The following is a 17,682-nucleotide window of genomic DNA, read 5'->3' on the forward strand; positions in this document are numbered from 1 at the left end:
CAGTAATGAACTCAGACTGAATTTAGACATGTAAGCACAAGAAATGCAAAACTACAGATTTATCTAATGGTTCCCTCACAGTAGCCTCTTCTCAGATCAGGGGCCATACCAGTTGGTGAGCATCAAACCCAGAACATGTGAGTTTAATTGCATTTCAAAATAGGGCAGGTTTCCCCTATTTCATTTACCTGTGAATGACTGCATGCAGAGAGAGAGAAGTATGAGGAATCCTACATTTTTGTGCTGGCTGAAATATGTAAGTCCACTAGTTATGTTATTAAAAAATGTTTTGTTAAAAATTATTGAAGTCAGATTTTAATGAGGGTTAGATTAAGTCCAGTAAGCTTCCCTTCAGTGAAGTCGGATTTTCAGCTGCCACCACCTAGCTCTTAACCAAAGCAATGGGTAACAAACACTGTGTGCCTTGAAAATTCTGCATGACAGATGATCTCAAAATGCAGATTTATTTAAAGGTCTGTGACTAAGGTCTATCAGCAAGTGTCTAGTCTTCCAGGTTGCTGCTACCTCTGTTTGAAAATACCAAACTTCCTTACTGAGTCTTGGCCAGATTATCTCCTCTGTCAGAGGAGATACTAACACTGCGTACATACATCGTATCTGTCTTTCTGCTGTTTTATCTTCCAGAGTGAAGGTAATCTGAACAGGTCACTAAATTTTCTTCAAAAACTAAAGAACCTTCTCAACTCTCTTTGACTCCCTGGTCTTACTCACTGGCTGCTTCAGGGGACAGATAAGAGGTCTGCATTCTTTTGCTTTCAGACTTTGTTTCAATGGATCATGATAAATCCTGCTTTAACTAACATGCACATGAAAATAGAGCACAGTAAAACTTAAAAACTACTACCACAAATGCTCCTAAGAGTTAGCAGAAAACTAACTGAGGTGGAGGCCTCAGACTAGAAGCAATGGTGGAACACATGGACACATACAGATAGGGAGCACTTGTCCATCCCCTAGACAATCATGTTCAATACCTTTTGTCTTCAAATTAGTGGCTTCCTGACTGCACAGCCATCTCTTTTGCAAACAAATCTTTCCCTGTGGCAAATCCCAGTACCAAAGTAGAGCCATTCAACGTGGTCTACCTCTTGTTTCTGCTCTTTGTGTTGTCAGCTCCTGGGTGGCTGGAAATTGCCTCTGTCAGGAAAGAGCACAGGCGACGGCACTCAGAAATGTTGTGATAAAAAGAGACAGTCAGTGCTCTCCTCATTCTTTTGTTTTGATACTCCTCAGTTCTCCATTACAATCGATAATGAGAGGCTGAATACCCTGAATAATAACAAACCAGATAGTTTTCTTTTTCTGCCTACTCAGTGTTTCAGCTCCACAGTTCCTGGGATGCTCATTTCCAGGATGCCAGGTTAGCTCTCGGGCAGCAGTGCAGAAATGTGCCACCCAGCTGGCAACATTCTTGACCCTGAGCCAGGAGTGGAGCCAGCAAGGCTGGGAGAGTAAGGTGGGTGCAGAGTGGACAGGGCTGCACCATTCCTATGTTTCTGGAAGCAACAAAACTGTGCTCTCACACCACTGCATTTAAGCAAAGTCCTGCCAGGACCACACTGGCTCTTTGCCCATGGTATAATTTACCCACAAATAAGATAATTCATCCATGGAAAATGAAAAGTGGATCTATCAGCTGTTTCTTTTGTAAAACTGCCACTCTGCAGCAACAACAAAGAAGCATGACCTTGGTAATGCCCTGTTGCTCTTGCTTTGACGCCTTGTCGACAACGTTCCGCATGCCAACAGCTACAACCCTCAGTGAGCTGACACAGGCAGCAGGAGATGAACCTCAGGAGGACTTTTTGCCTGTACCATCATCCCAGTCATCTGCTGTGTCTGGCTTCTCAGTTCCATCACTCAACACCAGTCCAGCTAGTTTGATGCAGTCCTGTTGCATGCTCTGCAAATGCCTTTGCCACCCAACCATGGTTTGGTTTGCCAGAAGCTCAGTCTTCAGTCCTCTCACTTGCACTGGTTTGAGATCAAGATTCCTTGGTAACCCACTGACCTGAGACTGTAAAGCAATACAAGCAAATCGTCTACATAGATTCCCATGGATTTCTAAAAATAAGCTGCTTGAATGGAAAGTAAGTGGCTAAAGACCAGTGAAGGTCTGTGCCCAAAGATTTTTGATCTATCACCATCTGCAGGTAAGGAGTTGTCATGGAGACTTCAGTCTTTCACCAGCCCTGGGAAGTGGCACATAGCCACTTAGCTACAGACCCCAGTAGTTAGATATTTGTCCCCTTGTACCTATGTACCTCTAAACCTGTAGTCCTAAGGTCTTGGTCTTTTTGTCCCTCATTATCTGAATAATTAAACCTCACAAAGCCTTATAAAAAAGGTGATGATATTCTGAAATTGTTAACTTGAATTAATAATATATGGGGCAGTGGGGGGTGGTTTGTCAGGTTTTTTCTGTTGATCTTCTAGGTAGAACTGCTAACAGATTTGCAGGTCTGAAGAGGCTTTTTTACCAGTCTAGTGCATCCTGCCTTGCATGGACTCACCATGGCAAGCCAGAGCTCCTGTATTAAGAGTATCAAATGAATTATGGATCATTATATCTTAGTAACACAGTTGGAACTTGTTGAAAACTTTTGATATTGTACTGTTTATTAATATGCTGAGCTGTTACACAGTTTCTGAAGGTACTGGAGTAGATATTTACAAGTACCAGGTAATCACCTTCCCTTTGAACTAAAGGCATTTAGGAGACTGTTAAATCAGGAATTATATGTCTTTCTAATGTGTGTTTTGAAGTCGATCTCCTGTATTTATACTAGATTTTTTTTTTCATCCATAATGATCTTAGATTAAACAGTGTATGTTCACCCATGGATGTTTCTATACACTTCCAAATACCTAAATGGAATTGCAAATTATAGTTTACATTCTAGTATCCTGGAATAAGATACCAGCACTTTCTGTGATAATCCCATAAATGCTATGATCTTGATTATCTTAATACATTTTTCTTCTTAAAGTTACCCAAGAAATTTAGGAGATGTGCATATAGATAGTTAAAGAAACTAGTCCTTTCGTATACCTTATTTGGCCAGGTCACACTTAAAAAATACCAGTTTATTAGCCTTTGAGAGCATTTTATTAAATCCTCACATCCAACTTCATCAGAAAGAACCCTCATGCCATACTTCTACTTCTCTGTGCCCAGACTCGCAGAGTTATTCTGTCACTAATCCTCTGTCTTCAGGGAAACTGCTGGGGGAATACGATGCTATTCATGTAAGTAAAGACATCACAGTCTGGCTCTTCAAAAGATACCTTTTCTCTTTAAACCTGATCTGCATCTAACTAATCTGGTAGCTATAATCTTTAAGGCTGTGTGTGGTTTACTCTCATCTACTAGCTCTAGTCATTTCACCACAGTGCTGAACTGCACGAGGAGACTGAAAAAAAATGAGCCACAACATCAGCTGAGTAAAGCTTCACTTCCCAAAAGAGAAAAACTTGACAAATCTGACAGGCTAGTGCAAAAGGAGCATAGAAATCCCTACCAAAAATATGTGGGAGGGAACATATATTTAAAATAGGACCGCCTAATTCAGCTGCTAAATCAGTGTAAGGAGCTCTGCAGTCTGTGTGTGCGGGAGGGAAAGACAGAGAGAGAGAGAGACAGAGAGACAGAGAGGGAGAGAGGAGCAGAGGGAGGGAGGGGGGAGAGAGAGCAATGTGCCTTTCACAGAGCTAGGAGCTTGATGGGAATGTTTGATTAGCTCCTCTCTGAAAGAAAAAAGGTGTCCAGGCCTCCCTCTGCTGCCTGCCTCTCCTTCTCTAGAATAATGTTGGCTGGAGTTTGGGATACAGAAAAGCTTGGAAAAAAAACCACTTTCATACTGTGTGGAGAAAAGGAATAAAAAGTTGCACACCTCAAGCAAGGTAATTCTGATGTTGTTTTTCTGCTATATTTATTTAGGGGGGAGAGGGGGAAGTTGTGCTTTTTGCCTGTTGATAATAGTTAAATGTTTTCAGTGCTGAGAAACTGTAGGGACATGATGTTTTATTTAGCATTCCAGCTGTGTGCTTAGGATCAAAGACCTAAGAAGATGAAGACATAAATGTAGAATGAAACTGTACTTTACTCATATATACTTCATAAAGTATTTATGAAAGCATTAAGCCCCTGCTGTTAAAGTGGACACATATACTCACTGCCTAAACAGCAAGGGCTTAACAATGTGATAAAGAATGATGTATATAAGCCACACACCAACAGACATTTATCCAAGCCTTCTGTTCAAATAGTTTGTGGTAGACAATGCAATTTGTTCCTCAGTTTAAAACTGTTTTGGTTTCAAGACTTTTTCACAAACTCTTTTTGATCCATAGGAAGGTGTGTCATTAATAAACACTACCTGACACTGGGGAATACTAATCTCCAAGGCACAGAGTGGAAAATGGTATTATTCCAGGGATGTGTGTTTCTGTGTTGTGAACTCTTTGGTAATGGATAGATACAGATGTATGAACAGTACAGTAGCCTAGACTCCATACATCCTTTTGTGCTGAGTGCTTGTTTTGGTGGTGAGGCTCCAAAAATGAATAGCATTGTCAAGCCTGCCACAGCCACTCAGCTCTCTGCAGAGAGATTAGAGTCTTGGTAAGTCTCTTCAAAATGTGATTTCTCTCCAACCAGTACAAACACGAACCAAATGCCCCAAGCTAAATATCAACTCTAGTTAATATTCTGTTCCTAGAGTTTATGGGAACTACACCACATTCAGAGCAAAAAGCAAAATTACACATTACAGCGGCAAGTCCTCCTTAGAGCACACTGGTTTTTCTCTAACCTCTCCAAAATTTAAACAAAACATCAAAACAAGAAAACACACACAGAGGAAATTTTGTTTAGATGTCTTTTAAAATACGTTTTACTGAGAAAAGCCATGGAGTTGTATATGTTTATAACTTGTGTTTTCCTATATACATACTGAAGTTAAAAACACTTTGCAATCACTCAAAGAAAATCTATGTTTTTCTGTGTTACCATATTCTTCACACTTTACTCAGTTCATCACTTGAATGACAGTCGTGGCTGTAAGACTGATCTCCTTCAGAGATGCAAAGAGAACTCAAGCAAAAATAACTGCATTACAAACATATTGATTTTCAAATACTAAGTTAGTGTCTTATATTAAACAGACTTACTTTGCTTGCATATTTTACTCAATCCTTTGAGTTGCTGGGGTTGTTCTCACTGGGATGACAAAAAGGACTTCCTGTCTTTCAGTTATTCAGTACATAAAAAGTATTTTTTTAAGAAGAAATTTTGAATGTACTGCCAATACTGTGTTTCCACCTGTAGTAGTAATATTATGTTCTTAACTTGGTCTTTAATTGCTCCTACCATTACTTAATGTAAGACACTACTTTCCCCAGTGGTATAATTACAGCACTTACCACTGACTGGTTGAACCAAGCAGTTTTACTAGCTACACCAGGTTTCCTCACACTTGGAATACTAGAAAGATACTCCTCTTGGATTCTCTTTTGTCTAATAAGGATAAGATCCTACACAAGCCTTTCCTTTAAATGAGGCATTAACAAGGTGTTCCTTTTTCACCTAGTTCCTGACTTTCACAGAAGTAGTAAGAAATAAATTATTAAACTCTTTTTGGTCAAAATTATTTGGAGTATTTCTAAAAGGGCACTACCTGAGCCACAGAGCGAACACTGAAGCTGAAAACCAGGCCAATTACTTCATGTGAAATGTTGGAATTATTTATTATTTCTGGCCATTGCTTCTTAGAAAACATTGCTAAAAATAAAACCAATGTTTATGTAACAATGGCATCAAAAACTTGACTGTATCTGGTCTGCCTGGAGAATTTTTTTCTTTCCCTCTCTGAACCACAAATAAAGCTCTGGTCAGAAAACCCTTCACATGACATCCACAACTTCTCTGGCCAAGCTGTGGCAGTGCCTCAGCACCCTCACAGTGAAGAATTTCTTCCTAATATCTAATCTAAACCTACTCTCTTTCAGTTTAAGTGTTGATAGGTAAGTCATTTAAGGCACCTGGTTGAAATGAGTAAAAAAAAAGTGATAACTCAGTTTACTACCTGCAACTCTGACTGTACTCCTGAAAAAAACAGTGCTGTGGCACTTGTAGACATGAACTGCCTGTGTAGTGGGACTGGCACGGGCAGGGGCCAGAGCAGCAAGGTGTGTGCTGGCCCATTGCAATTGGCTGGGGTGGCGGGGTCTTTTCTGCATGGGTAATGAAAAACAAAAGTCTGGTATTTCCTGGCAGTCCTGGAGGGATGTTCTGGCCCCCTGAAGCTCTGGGTACACCAGGACTCCTCCAGCCTGCTGCAGCATCAGCTGAGGTTTAGGTTTCTCATTCAGGCCTCAGGAAGTGGACACTGAACATATAATATGCCTTTCCTTCTGAAAACCTGTCCACCATACAGATTCCATTAATCTGTGTTGAAAAACAGAAACACAGAACCGCAAAACTGGTGGTTTGGGGGCTGATTTCTTCATTTAATAAAAGAAAAATAATAATCATAGCATGTATTGTACAAAAAGCAGGGAGGATGCAGCTACAGTAGTCGCAGATCTGCCCTTTCTCCACATCTTTCTCTTGTGGAGTAGATTTTTAAGTCCAGAGTCGGAGAGAGAAATAGGTGCTTAACACCTACTTAGAGCACTTCAATTCCTCTTTTGAACTTGCCGGGTCACAAGGAGCCCCCTTGTCCCAGCGCTGCCTGGGGAGGCTGTGCTGGAGCTCAGCTGGGACCCGGGACAATGCAGCCCCTGTTCTGGGCCCGGCTGTCGCACAGGGACTATAATTATCTCTCTTCTAATGACCAGCCAGGCAAGATAACAGTTTTCATGCTATGTTTAGAAAACAATGTCTTACTACAAATTGACGGTTCATTCGTCCGTAAAAGAGCCTCTCTAACAGTCCTAAAGCAGCTGCCACTCTTTTGCATCCCAGTTCCTTTATTTGCTGCACATTTTTCCCTCTTGGAAAACCGGGCTAAAGGCTGCACAGGCAGGATAGCTTCCCGCTGCCACACGAGAGGCTCAGAAAGGCGCAGAAATGCCCAGAAAATCTGTGGCTGTTTAGATTGTATCTGTTAGGAAATTAAACTCTGCCTGTCTGTCTTGCCAGAGCCTGCATCACCCTTGTGAACTCTGTAAGCCCCCAGCCCAAAGGGGCTGCAGGCAGTGCTGTGAGCCCAGGCAGGAGTAAAAGTGCTTTGTGATGATGCCCGGTGGAAAGCAAGCTGATGCAAAAAGAGGGATGTGAAGGGGCTTGTTCAGATACAACCGGAGCATGAACTGATGAACTTTTCTTCCAGCACTGTGGCCCATAGAGAAGTCAGGATCTACTGAAATTCTGTAGGCTCCAAAGGCGCCTGTGGGGTAGCTGTACTGGCCAGCTGTGATTGCAGCCTGCGTGGGTGTAGCTGCCCCTTGCAAACACCGGGAGCTGCCAGGTTTGGGCAGTCCTGGCAGCATGGCACTCATGGGCTAGCTACCCAAGTATTTGCTCTGGCTCTGCAAACATTCTGCACCTAACTCTCTTCTGGGGCAGCTTTAGTGCTGTCTGAGGGCTGCTACCACATCCTCTACAGCTGCCCTGCTAGCAGAGAACAGAGCCCATTCCCTCGTTCTGCAGCCAGCTCACCCTCATCTCTTGCCATCTTCTCTGTTCTCCTCTCCAGCAGGACTTAGCTGGGTTGCCTTGGGCTGCCTTTCCTCTTTGGGCTCATTTTTCAGCGAATGAGGCCTGGAAAAAAAACCCAAACAAACAGAAAGTGTTGATCAGAAAGAAAATTTCCCAACAGCTTGGAAGCACCAATATTTCTCATGAAAAATCATTTTAATTTAAAAAAACAACCAAACAAAAAATAAACAAAACCAAACCCCAAAAACAAAACCAAAAAAACCAACAAAAAACCCACAAACAAACAAACAAACAAAAAGATAAAAACCCCCTACTATCTGCAGCTTTTTCTTCCTTAGCAGACACCCAAATCTATATCTCATTTCCTGAACTGGAAACACATTCCCATTCAGAAGAGTGTTTATAACCATATCTGGTTCATTCAAATTATCTAGATTTAAACAGTTCTTAACATCAGTCTTGCTGTAGTGGCAGAACTGACTTTCTAGTGCCCATGAAGTCCATCCCATCTTTGCTTTATCTCCAGAACTTCAGAGTGCATTAAGAGGTCAGTGGCACATTAAGAACACAATCTGTGTCAGTAATGTGCCTCATTCGACTGAGCATCCCACAGACACAGATATAAAAAATACATTCAGCTTGCATTTGCAAACTGTTGCTCAGCCTATCACCTTATAAAATATTTTTGTAAATAGAACACATGTAACACAGCAGCCAGCAGTAGTGCTTCAGCTGGCAGCTTGTTTCATATGAAAAAGGCACAGAATTGCCAAGTGACAGGTACACATGCGCCAAAATTTTCGGGAAGATTCTGAATGTTCTTGTGTAGCTTCATGCAGTCCTTTAATGTCCCCACCAGGATGATCTGGGGATTTCCAACACCTTCAGGCTTGTACACAAAACTGTGGAAATTTTTACCTCTCAAAAATCACTCATTTACAGGGAAGTTTGGACACAGCCATGTCTGTGCCTCTCGATCTCCCTGCCAGGTTCCTTTAGGGACTCAGAAGGCTCCATTCTTTCTTGTTTCCTCCAAATACATCATTTACCCTTCAGCCCATCGAACAGGGGTGAGACATAGAGGAAAGCTGGCAGCAGGGCTGTGTATTCTGGCTGTGGACAACTTCAGTGAGTCAGAGCTACAAAAGGGTAAGAACTCCCTGACTACAGGGGTATTTTCACAGCCGCCAGCCAGCTGAGGATGATGGGAATCCATCCTGCTTGCCTTGGTGTGAGCCCATCCTTCTCACCTCTTCTGCAATGCATCTTCAACACTTGAGAATTTTGTCCTTCTGGGCTTGGTTGAAGAAGTTTTAGGACATGAAGCACAGAAAGAAAGAGGCTGTTTGGAAATGAGGCTGCATGGGAAGGAGAGGAGTGTCCAGATGAGGGGGTGAGAGCTTAGAGAAGTTTAGAGTAGATCCAATGGAGCAACTTTGTACTAATGTTATAAGGGCAAATATTGACACCACATAAGTCATAAAAGCCTGCTTGCACCCTGTTTTGGAGAAAGCCTTTCCACCAAACTGCATCTCAAAATAGGTGGTAATTTGGGACAGAAACTCAGTCTTCCATGGTCTACATCTTCTATTCCTGTTGGTGAAATCTGTATGTAGAAAGAAATACATAGGTTAGGCAATAATTAGATTTGAAGTAGAAGCTCATATGGTAATCTCCTAAAGCCATAGTTCAAATTTCCTGAGCATGGAAGTAGATTATGCAATACTCAGGACTGTAGGCTTCATTTGTTTTCAAAACAAAAGCCCACAAATTGTAAGTTCCTGCTCCCAGTCCAAGTAGTTTCCCTTTTTAATCTTGGTCTCTCAGAAACAGAATGCTGTGATCCACCTCTATGCAAAATAGCAGGTTTTAAAATACTCTAATATGCAAAATTAGTAAAACAGTGTTAGCCTGGTTCTGAGACACATTTCTCAGCAATTTCTGGCTGTACCTACACTGTCACAGTATCCAAGACTGGGCTCTGAAGGCCACTTGCTCTGCCACCATGTTTTTCTAGCTTTTCATTTCCCCTCCAGGGCACTCAGATACTGAGGAATGTAGTTTTGGAAGCTTAGCTATTCCTCATGTTGTCCACACGCCCCATATGTTAGAGAGACCAGTGCTGCCAGTTGCCAAGGGCTGCCAGCACACACATGCCATAAGGCTGCACAGCTTGGCCCTCACTGTGTCATGTCTCTCACCAGCACCTCCACCAACAGCATGTCTCCAGGAAGCCAGCACAACCCCTAATAGCCTCATTTATGATGCTGGCACTCATTCCAATCCCTAGCTCACTTTCCTCCCAAAAGCAGCTTGGAGCCCTGAGATGTCTTCTTCAGTCATCAAAAAATGGAAACGCTACTCACAGGTTTTCAAACTCCCCAGAACAGCCCCATCAGGTGGGAGATATCAGCCTGAGTGCCCTGTTGGGTTGCAGGTGGGCTGCAGAGGAGCTGGGAGGATACAGCTGGAGCAGTCTGTAGCAAAGCCAAAGCAGCAATGACCACTGCCTGGGGAGGGCCATGGGCAGCGTGGCCATGCAGAACATCCTGGGATGTGGGGCTGGGCATCCTGGCCCTCAGCAGCTGACCCTGCAAGCAGGCAAGCCATTGGGAGGTCCCAACAAAGCAGCACTACAAGATGACTGAGGGGCAGAAGGTGATTTGGGGTTGTTTTCTGCTTTGCCTTTGGTAGCAACCTCCCTTGTTGCGCAGGTTGTTTTTTTCTAAACTAAAGGTATCAGAAAGATATTTAACTGAGAAGATTTGGAGAAAACATTTCCAAACAGAAGTAATGCAATTAGGAAGAAATAATATTTTTTGAAAGTACAAAATATAAAAAGGAAAATATTATGCAGTGCAAGGAGCACAAGACTATCATTTTTAAGAGATTGCAAAGTTAATTTCTTAACTTCAATTTACTGAAGTTCAGAAAACTGAATTTCAGCTTAGCTTTACAAAATGCTTTCTACAGCATTCCCATGCTTCCTGACTTGTTGAAGACCTTTTGTGAAAGATGTTTCCTTGATCAAGTTGTCATTACTAGACATAAATTAATTCCATCACTTCCTGCCTTACTTCAAAAAGTGCCAAATGCCAGGGTAGCTCCAGATTTTTTTTTTTTTTTAAATTACAAATATTTTCTAAATCCTTATCCAACCAGTCCTTGGCTTTGGCATGGGATGTCACTAGTAATACAAACTGTAGGAGATACTGGATCAATAAAAGTTTTCTGTTATATAAATTTAATAGCATGCTTAAGGATGAGTTTGGCTTTTGGTCTGGACATATAATTCACTTTTTTAGTGAAGGGTTATGTGTAGCTTTAAGGAGAGAGTAAACATCCTACAGTTTCTCTAAATTTCTGCTTCTAAGTTTCCACCTAAAAAAAATGTTGTTTTGTTTGAACATGCTACAGAAATTCCAAAACCATCCCCAGGGTTATGTGCAGTTTTTTCAGTGCCTTTAACAGAAATTCCTTGCTTTTAGACTAAATATGTACCTTCAGGGGAATTCTGACACACAACACTTAGTTTGCAGGCAGCACAATAGCATGGTTATTCAGTGCTCTTTATTGTGCATCCAATCTGAGAAACCATGTATTGCACTTTAAAAAGTCACTTTGACTTGTTTAAACCATTTGTTGGAAATAGAAAATGGCACATTTTCTAAAAAAAAAAAAAGAATTGTGGCCACAAATCTCATGCTACAAAGCTAGCACAGCCCTCCGGCACTGCTGAATTGCAAGTACTTTCCTCTGCCCTCTATTTCTTGAGAAAATTGCAGTGCCAGAGATTGATGGCACCTGGCTAGGGTCTGAATGATGTTAAGCAGAAGTAATAGTCAAACTAGAAAAGTAGAAAAAGTTTGCCTGAGAGTGAGTGGGGCAGACAAAAGCCATGGTGGGGAGGAGAACAGAGGGAGGAAGTTTTCTGGACAGGGATTCACAGGTTTAAGCAAACAGCAATTCCCAATGAGGCATGAAAGCTGTGCATCAAAATGAAAAATTAAAACATAATACATTAGCAGAAACCAGGAAAGTACAGTGTAATGGCCCCCAAAGAAATCATAATCCAGACAGTCCAAATTATATTTTCTCTGTGGGTGGGTGACATATTCTAAATGTATCTCTTCCTTTGCTGGAAGGGGCAGGCCAGACCAACATAATTGATGGTTTTCTTGCTGAGACAGATGAAAATGTATAATCATTGCGGTTTTATTTAAACTCTGAGAAAGGTCTGGCGAGTTAAATCACACTCTAGTCTTAAATAAATTACCTTCTTCTGAAAGAGCTCTGTGGAAAGCAGAGAAGTCATCATCACTGTTACTTCAAACTTATGTTTTAATCTCAGGGCATTGCATGAACACAAAATGAGTACTGCAGGGCTGCTTACATGTTTCTATTTGTCTCTAAATTTTTAGGTATATCATCTCTTCATTATACCTACCTGAATGAGAGCTATTTTGAACTAAATTCCTCTTGCCAACCTGCATATAAACATTTGTTCAACCACCTCAGAAAAAAAATTGCTCCTGTGCCCAAGGTGCAACTTAGGTAGTATTTAGACCTCTGAATCCACCCATGCCTTACTTCAATGACTTGAGAGTGACTTGACCCCCACAAGAGGTACTGGCTACCAGCAGTCCCCACAGCCCTTTTGAGAGTCAGGAGCCTCACTAAGCAAAGCAGGCACCATTTAAAACATTATGTGGCAGCCATCAAAGTCTTGTCATAAGAAGCAAGTGGTGAGAACACTTAATCAGGGATAACTGCCACGGCCTCAGGGAATTTGGACCCATGTTTTCCTCATCACAGAAGAAATATGAAAGGTGAGCATTCATTCACCTTTTCTTATAGCAGCAGGTGATGAAGTCTATGATATTTTTTAATTCCTGGATGCATATATTCTATTTCAGACCACACAAAGAGTAAAGTCTATCCTCCCACAAAGACAAGCTCACCTCACAAAATAGCACCTTGGATCTTGCATTTTGTGACCTAGCCTGGTACACCTACAGGTCAGCCTAAGCCTCCATAATGAGCTATAGCTATCAATTCAACCTTTCTGTCTCAACAAAACTCAGTACCTGCAGTTTTTCAAAAAACAGCCACTTTTAGATACTTTTTTTTGATGTACAGACTTTCAGAGCAACACAGTGCACTGAGGGTACATAACTTCATCCCTCTGACAAGAAACAGGGTGAAACTAAATCACATGTGGCAAGTGCTAGTCATATCACCCTGCGTGCTCCAAAACAAACAGCTCTTGCACTGCCAAACAAGGTACAATGCCATGGGTACGGAGTATGAGCATGAAACAAAGAAAGGGTTAAACAATAATAAAAAAAAATTAAAAGTGACAACAACAACAACAACAAAAAAATCTAAAATATTTTCCTCTAGAAGATGATGATCAGCTCTTGTTTATCCGAACCAATTTACTGACACCTACACCAAACCCACTTGATTTTCCCATAAAGGGCACATATTTAACTCAACCCACAGTGCTTAGAGATCCTGCTGCTAATTCCATGCTCCTTGCTCAAATAGATTTCAGACAAAGTCCACTTCTATTTTTCTTTATGATGCCAGTGTTGCTGAGATATTAGAACCCCTTGAAAAGGGAAACAATGACACACACTATTGTGGTACAAAGAGAGTATACAAATTAATTTCTGTGGCACAGGAGATTACAGGAGATAAACTGCTTACTCCTGCAGAGGCAGAGCACATGGCACTAGCAAAGAATTTCAGCTTGCACATGGAACGAACAGCAGTGCCAGACACCAAAAATCAAGGACTTATAATCTGCACTTCCTCCAGAAAATATTGCACTTTGCCATACAGTGACAATGATGTGCAGTTAAACCATCTGTTTGTAATACGTAGCAGCTCTCTCAGATCTTTATAGAAGTCAAGTTGCTAATAAAAGGTCAATATAAAAAAATCTTTATACACAGAAAGAATAGCTTGCTAATTCTGTCTCTTCACTAACATTCAAGAGTTTTCAAGTGTTTGTGGTCAGGAAAAAGTAATCAGAATTCTTTCAAAAAGGATTCTGATTTAAAAGGTAAAATATCAGCAGCTCTGGGAAACACTGAAGGAGATACTTCTTAGTACGTTTGTACTTAGCAGGAATTGAAGCACATGTTAATGTAATGCATATGTAATAGCTTCTCTGGCATAAAGGTAACTTCTGTTATGACAGTCTGAAAGATTCAGATGGTAAAAGGTACTCAGATAAACAGAGATCCAGCATACAGTTTGGGAGATTTAATAGTGTGTAGTCACTACTTCCCAGTTCTGACTGGGACTGTAAGTACTGCCTTAACAGAAATCTGATTAGAAGTCTCAGCAAAACTCATGCTCCATAATAATAAAAAGTAGAAACTTTTCAGTTTGTTTTAATGGGATCTATTCATTTTGTAAAGGAACAAAGGAAGTGCAACTTTGTATTTAATAGCAAAGTGCCGTTTTTGACCTACAGATAAAACATCCCCAGACCTCTCAGTGGATCTACACTGACTAAAAAAGTCTGTTGTAAGCATGGATTGGAGCCCTGATTTCCCTTTCCTTCCCAGAGGAGCAAAAAACCCACTGCTTTTTTCCAAGCTGTTGCTCCCTTTAGCAGTGTGAAGGAGCAGATGCCATGCTAGTGCACAGTATAGGAGATCTCACACAGCTTAAATCAGGTGACACCCTAGGCCCCAAAAACAATGAATGCACACAGACTTCCACTACAGAAAGCCTGGAGCTTCTGTGCCTGATACTTAATAGGCAGCAATGTAAATCCTCCTGTGCATTTCCCCATGTGACAGCCCACGGTCTGAAGGCCAGGACCACCCCTTGGAGTACTGTCACCAGGGCTGTGTCACAGGATGTCTGTGCATTTCTCCTGATATGCAGAAATTATTATAGTGGCAAAACCAAGTTTCTTTACTAATATAATTTATTTCCATGAGGATACTAGCACTAACACAGATACAGAGTCCACAATAAGATGTTTTTCTGTTTAGCTGTGACAACAAAGCTGTTGGGCAAATCTAACCGCCTTGTCTAAATGCTTCCAGTATCTTTCTTATTGATAAACATCTGTTATTGCAGGCTAAGGGATCTGCTGAACTCTGCTGAGCCCCTGACAGGCTTTAAGTCTTAAATCCTTTTAGATTTACTGGCTTCTTTCCACAGTGAATTCATAATAATTTAGGAACAAAAGCCCACTTTCTGTTGCCTTGAAGAGAAATTCCCACCAGCCAACTAGGCAGAGAATGCAACTGCAGCCAAGCCTAGGGTTCTGACACCCAAGGGGATTGGGGTGGCTCCTGGGGCGGCTGGCCATGCCCTGGGGACAGCAGAGCTGGGGACAGCAGGGTCTTCAGGAAGCAGTGGGAAGTCTTGTGCAGCCCTGGTGATACAAGTGGTTACATGTTTTCTAAGACAGGAAAAGTTAGGCAGCGTTGGACTCTCCCCACACAACACACAGCAGCCCACCCATGAAGCCAGATTTTACATGGATGCTTTACCATATCAGACCTCTTCTACTGTAATTAAACTGGTGGAGAAAAACATCTCAGCACCAAGCCAAATACTGCCAGGAAAAATCCACACAGATCTCTTTAAATAAAAATGCCAATGCTGAATTTATTCACTGCAAATTTTGGGAATGCTCATATTAAGATGTCTTTTGCAAAGTCTAAGCCAGTGTCAGTACAATCTTTAATGATGCATGGTAGTTCTGCAAATGAATTGCAACTCTTATTCTGCCTCTTCTTTTTCTGTGATTGACCTAAAGTGAGAATTCATTGAAGGGGAGCAATTGTTTGATACCTCTGATGTGTTAGTGCATTGAAACATAAAAGGGAGGAGAAAAGCATCTGAGCTGTTTCTCTGAGCACTCTTCTACATCTTGGTGCTATTTCTTTTAACAGTTTCACAGTAGAAATAAACTTCAGTAAATGCTTAAAGTGGATTTTTGTTCCAAAAGGTGGGCAACTCTTTTTAATAGAAACTAACCATGAGAGCAGAATATCACCACTTAACTGCTCTTGCTGATATGGCTTGCACAGCCTGGGGTCACCCCCACTGCACTGCCCATCGTCCTTCAGAAGGACACAGTGACTGTGTTGAGCCACTTTCCATGTCCCCCAGATTCAGTTCAGTGGCTTCTGAGAAACCTCTGCCACTTTCAGCTTTAGCAGCCTAGCAGGAACCTTTTTCAGGGAGATCACCAAGGAAAGACATTGTGCTCTAAGGAACTGACACTGTTGGTATGTCCTGGCACTTGAAGTTCTCCAACTGTAGCATAGAAGTAAAAATCCGAAGTGGATCTGCTCTATGTAAAAAGAGTTATAAATTATATAGACCCAGAAATGGCTGAACTCAGTTTAGATTAGCATACTATTTTAGTCATCCTCATTCATAGCATGTGGCTTGCTTGAAAAAGAAGAGTAATTAAAGTAAAAATATGGAAACATTTTATATGAAGACAGAATGCAGATTTTTTTTTCTTACTCTCCTCTATCTTCCTTGTTCTCTAAATTTCTTTCTGGGGTTACCACAGCCCTGCTTCTGAGTATATGAATTGTTATGTGAAATCAGATGAAATCTGCCATTTTTCCAGGAAGCAGATATCTTGCTTTCCCTGGTCATATGCAGCTTTATCATTCTTATTTAACATTCTTATTTTCTTTCTGGATAGCTAGTTCTTTTTCTTTAAACAAACATTTCCTCTTGTAATAAGTTTCTCTGAAGATCAAGTTTATTTTGATCCTTGATATTCTCCCTGTACAACAGACAAATATATTCTCCCTTTCAGACTTTTTACTCTGTTTGTCAAACATTATGTAGTACTTTAATGACTACGATTAACTATGAGTGCCCAACACAGGATTCCCTCAACAATCATGAAATAGTAGCAAAAGCAGCAGGTGATGCTCAGGAGGGGCTGAGAGGGGTTATCTCTGGTAAGTTTGAATTCTTGTAGCCTGGCCAAAATCTTCAGGGATGGCAGGGGTCATAAACCATGTATGCAGACCCAGAAAAAATGTTTACCAGATGTTCTGACATAATCCTCTTAATCTCAAGTGCTCACATGTAAGTACACACATACACATCCTCAGAAAATGAAAGAAATCAGCAATTTGGCTCACAAATGATGGAACAATTGCAAAAATGATGGAACAATTGCAAAATACTTCATGCAACATCTTTCAGGAGTAAATGGATTTGTGTTCCCCTTATCTATGTGAGATTACCTGGTGTGCTTTGATGTGCAGAAAGGACGATTCTTTGATTATTTCTTAGAAGAGCAGTGAACAGATTTGAATAGATGTCAGAACATGTCCATGCCCACCATGCCCTCTCCTGACCCTGGCTTCTGCAATAAGTATGTGAAATCTTGGTTTCTGGAGCAAAAGACAAATTTTGGAGAGAAGTAAAATTAGTCCATGGGAGTGTGATAGCCCAAATACCACCTCCCCTGGGGATATCAGTTGTTCTAGAAAGTGTCATAAGAGGATGCAGCATGTGAGGACTGTGAAAGGTTAAAGAAGAGCACACAGTTCCTCTGCCCCCAGCATGCCAGTGTCATCTGCCTTACCTCCAAATGCAGCCTGATGTACTCTTCTTTTCCTTTTCAGTGCTCCTTAGTGCTCATCCAGATTTTTCTTCACTCACCATGAGGGCCACAGTCATTGCAGCCTTCTTTGGTAAGTACAGTTGTTGTGCTGCAATTTGTAGGGTCTGTATTCTCTCATCCTGGATGCCCAGTGGCTACTGACTGTTTGTCTTCCCTTTGGACTCCAGGGCTGATGAAGCTCTCAGTGGCAGGTGTAAGCCTTGGCACAGCTTTTCAGAAACAGGCTACACAAACTTCTTGACTTTGGCATAGAAAAAAACATTAATTCCTTGCAGAGATCTCCAAGTATATGACCAGTTACATGCAGTCCATATCAGGTGGGCCTGAAAAGTGCCTGTAATGTAAAGATTCCCTCTAAAGA

At 41.4% G+C, this 17,682-nt stretch overlaps 1 protein-coding gene and 1 long non-coding RNA gene across 7 annotated transcripts in view; one reads left to right on the plus strand and one right to left on the minus strand.

Moving 5' to 3' along the window:
- Nucleotides 1-3,730: 3,730 nt before the first annotated feature.
- VIT (vitrin) overlaps nucleotides 3,731-17,682 on the plus strand; it is a 56,143-nt gene continuing 42,191 nt past the window's right edge. For all 6 annotated transcript variants that reach the window (XM_036379982.2, XM_054514301.1, XM_036379984.2 and 3 more), the window contains exons 1-2: nucleotides 3,731-3,924; nucleotides 17,323-17,391. In XM_036379982.2, coding sequence (XP_036235875.1) covers nucleotides 17,361-17,391 — 31 coding nt within the window. In that variant the 5' untranslated portion in view covers nucleotides 3,731-3,924; nucleotides 17,323-17,360. The remainder of the gene's footprint in view (nucleotides 3,925-17,322; nucleotides 17,392-17,682) is intronic.
- LOC118684822 (uncharacterized) lies at nucleotides 6,523-17,513 on the minus strand. Its single transcript, XR_004979894.2, has 4 exons — nucleotides 17,283-17,513; nucleotides 16,939-17,088; nucleotides 8,603-9,290; nucleotides 6,523-7,786 (listed from the first exon to the last, which is right to left on the minus strand). It is a non-coding gene; the product is annotated as an uncharacterized LOC118684822 (long non-coding RNA).

This window comes from Molothrus ater, chromosome 3 (genome assembly GCF_012460135.2).
Source record: "Molothrus ater isolate BHLD 08-10-18 breed brown headed cowbird chromosome 3, BPBGC_Mater_1.1, whole genome shotgun sequence".
In the NCBI taxonomy this organism is placed as follows: domain Eukaryota; kingdom Metazoa; phylum Chordata; class Aves; order Passeriformes; family Icteridae; genus Molothrus; species Molothrus ater.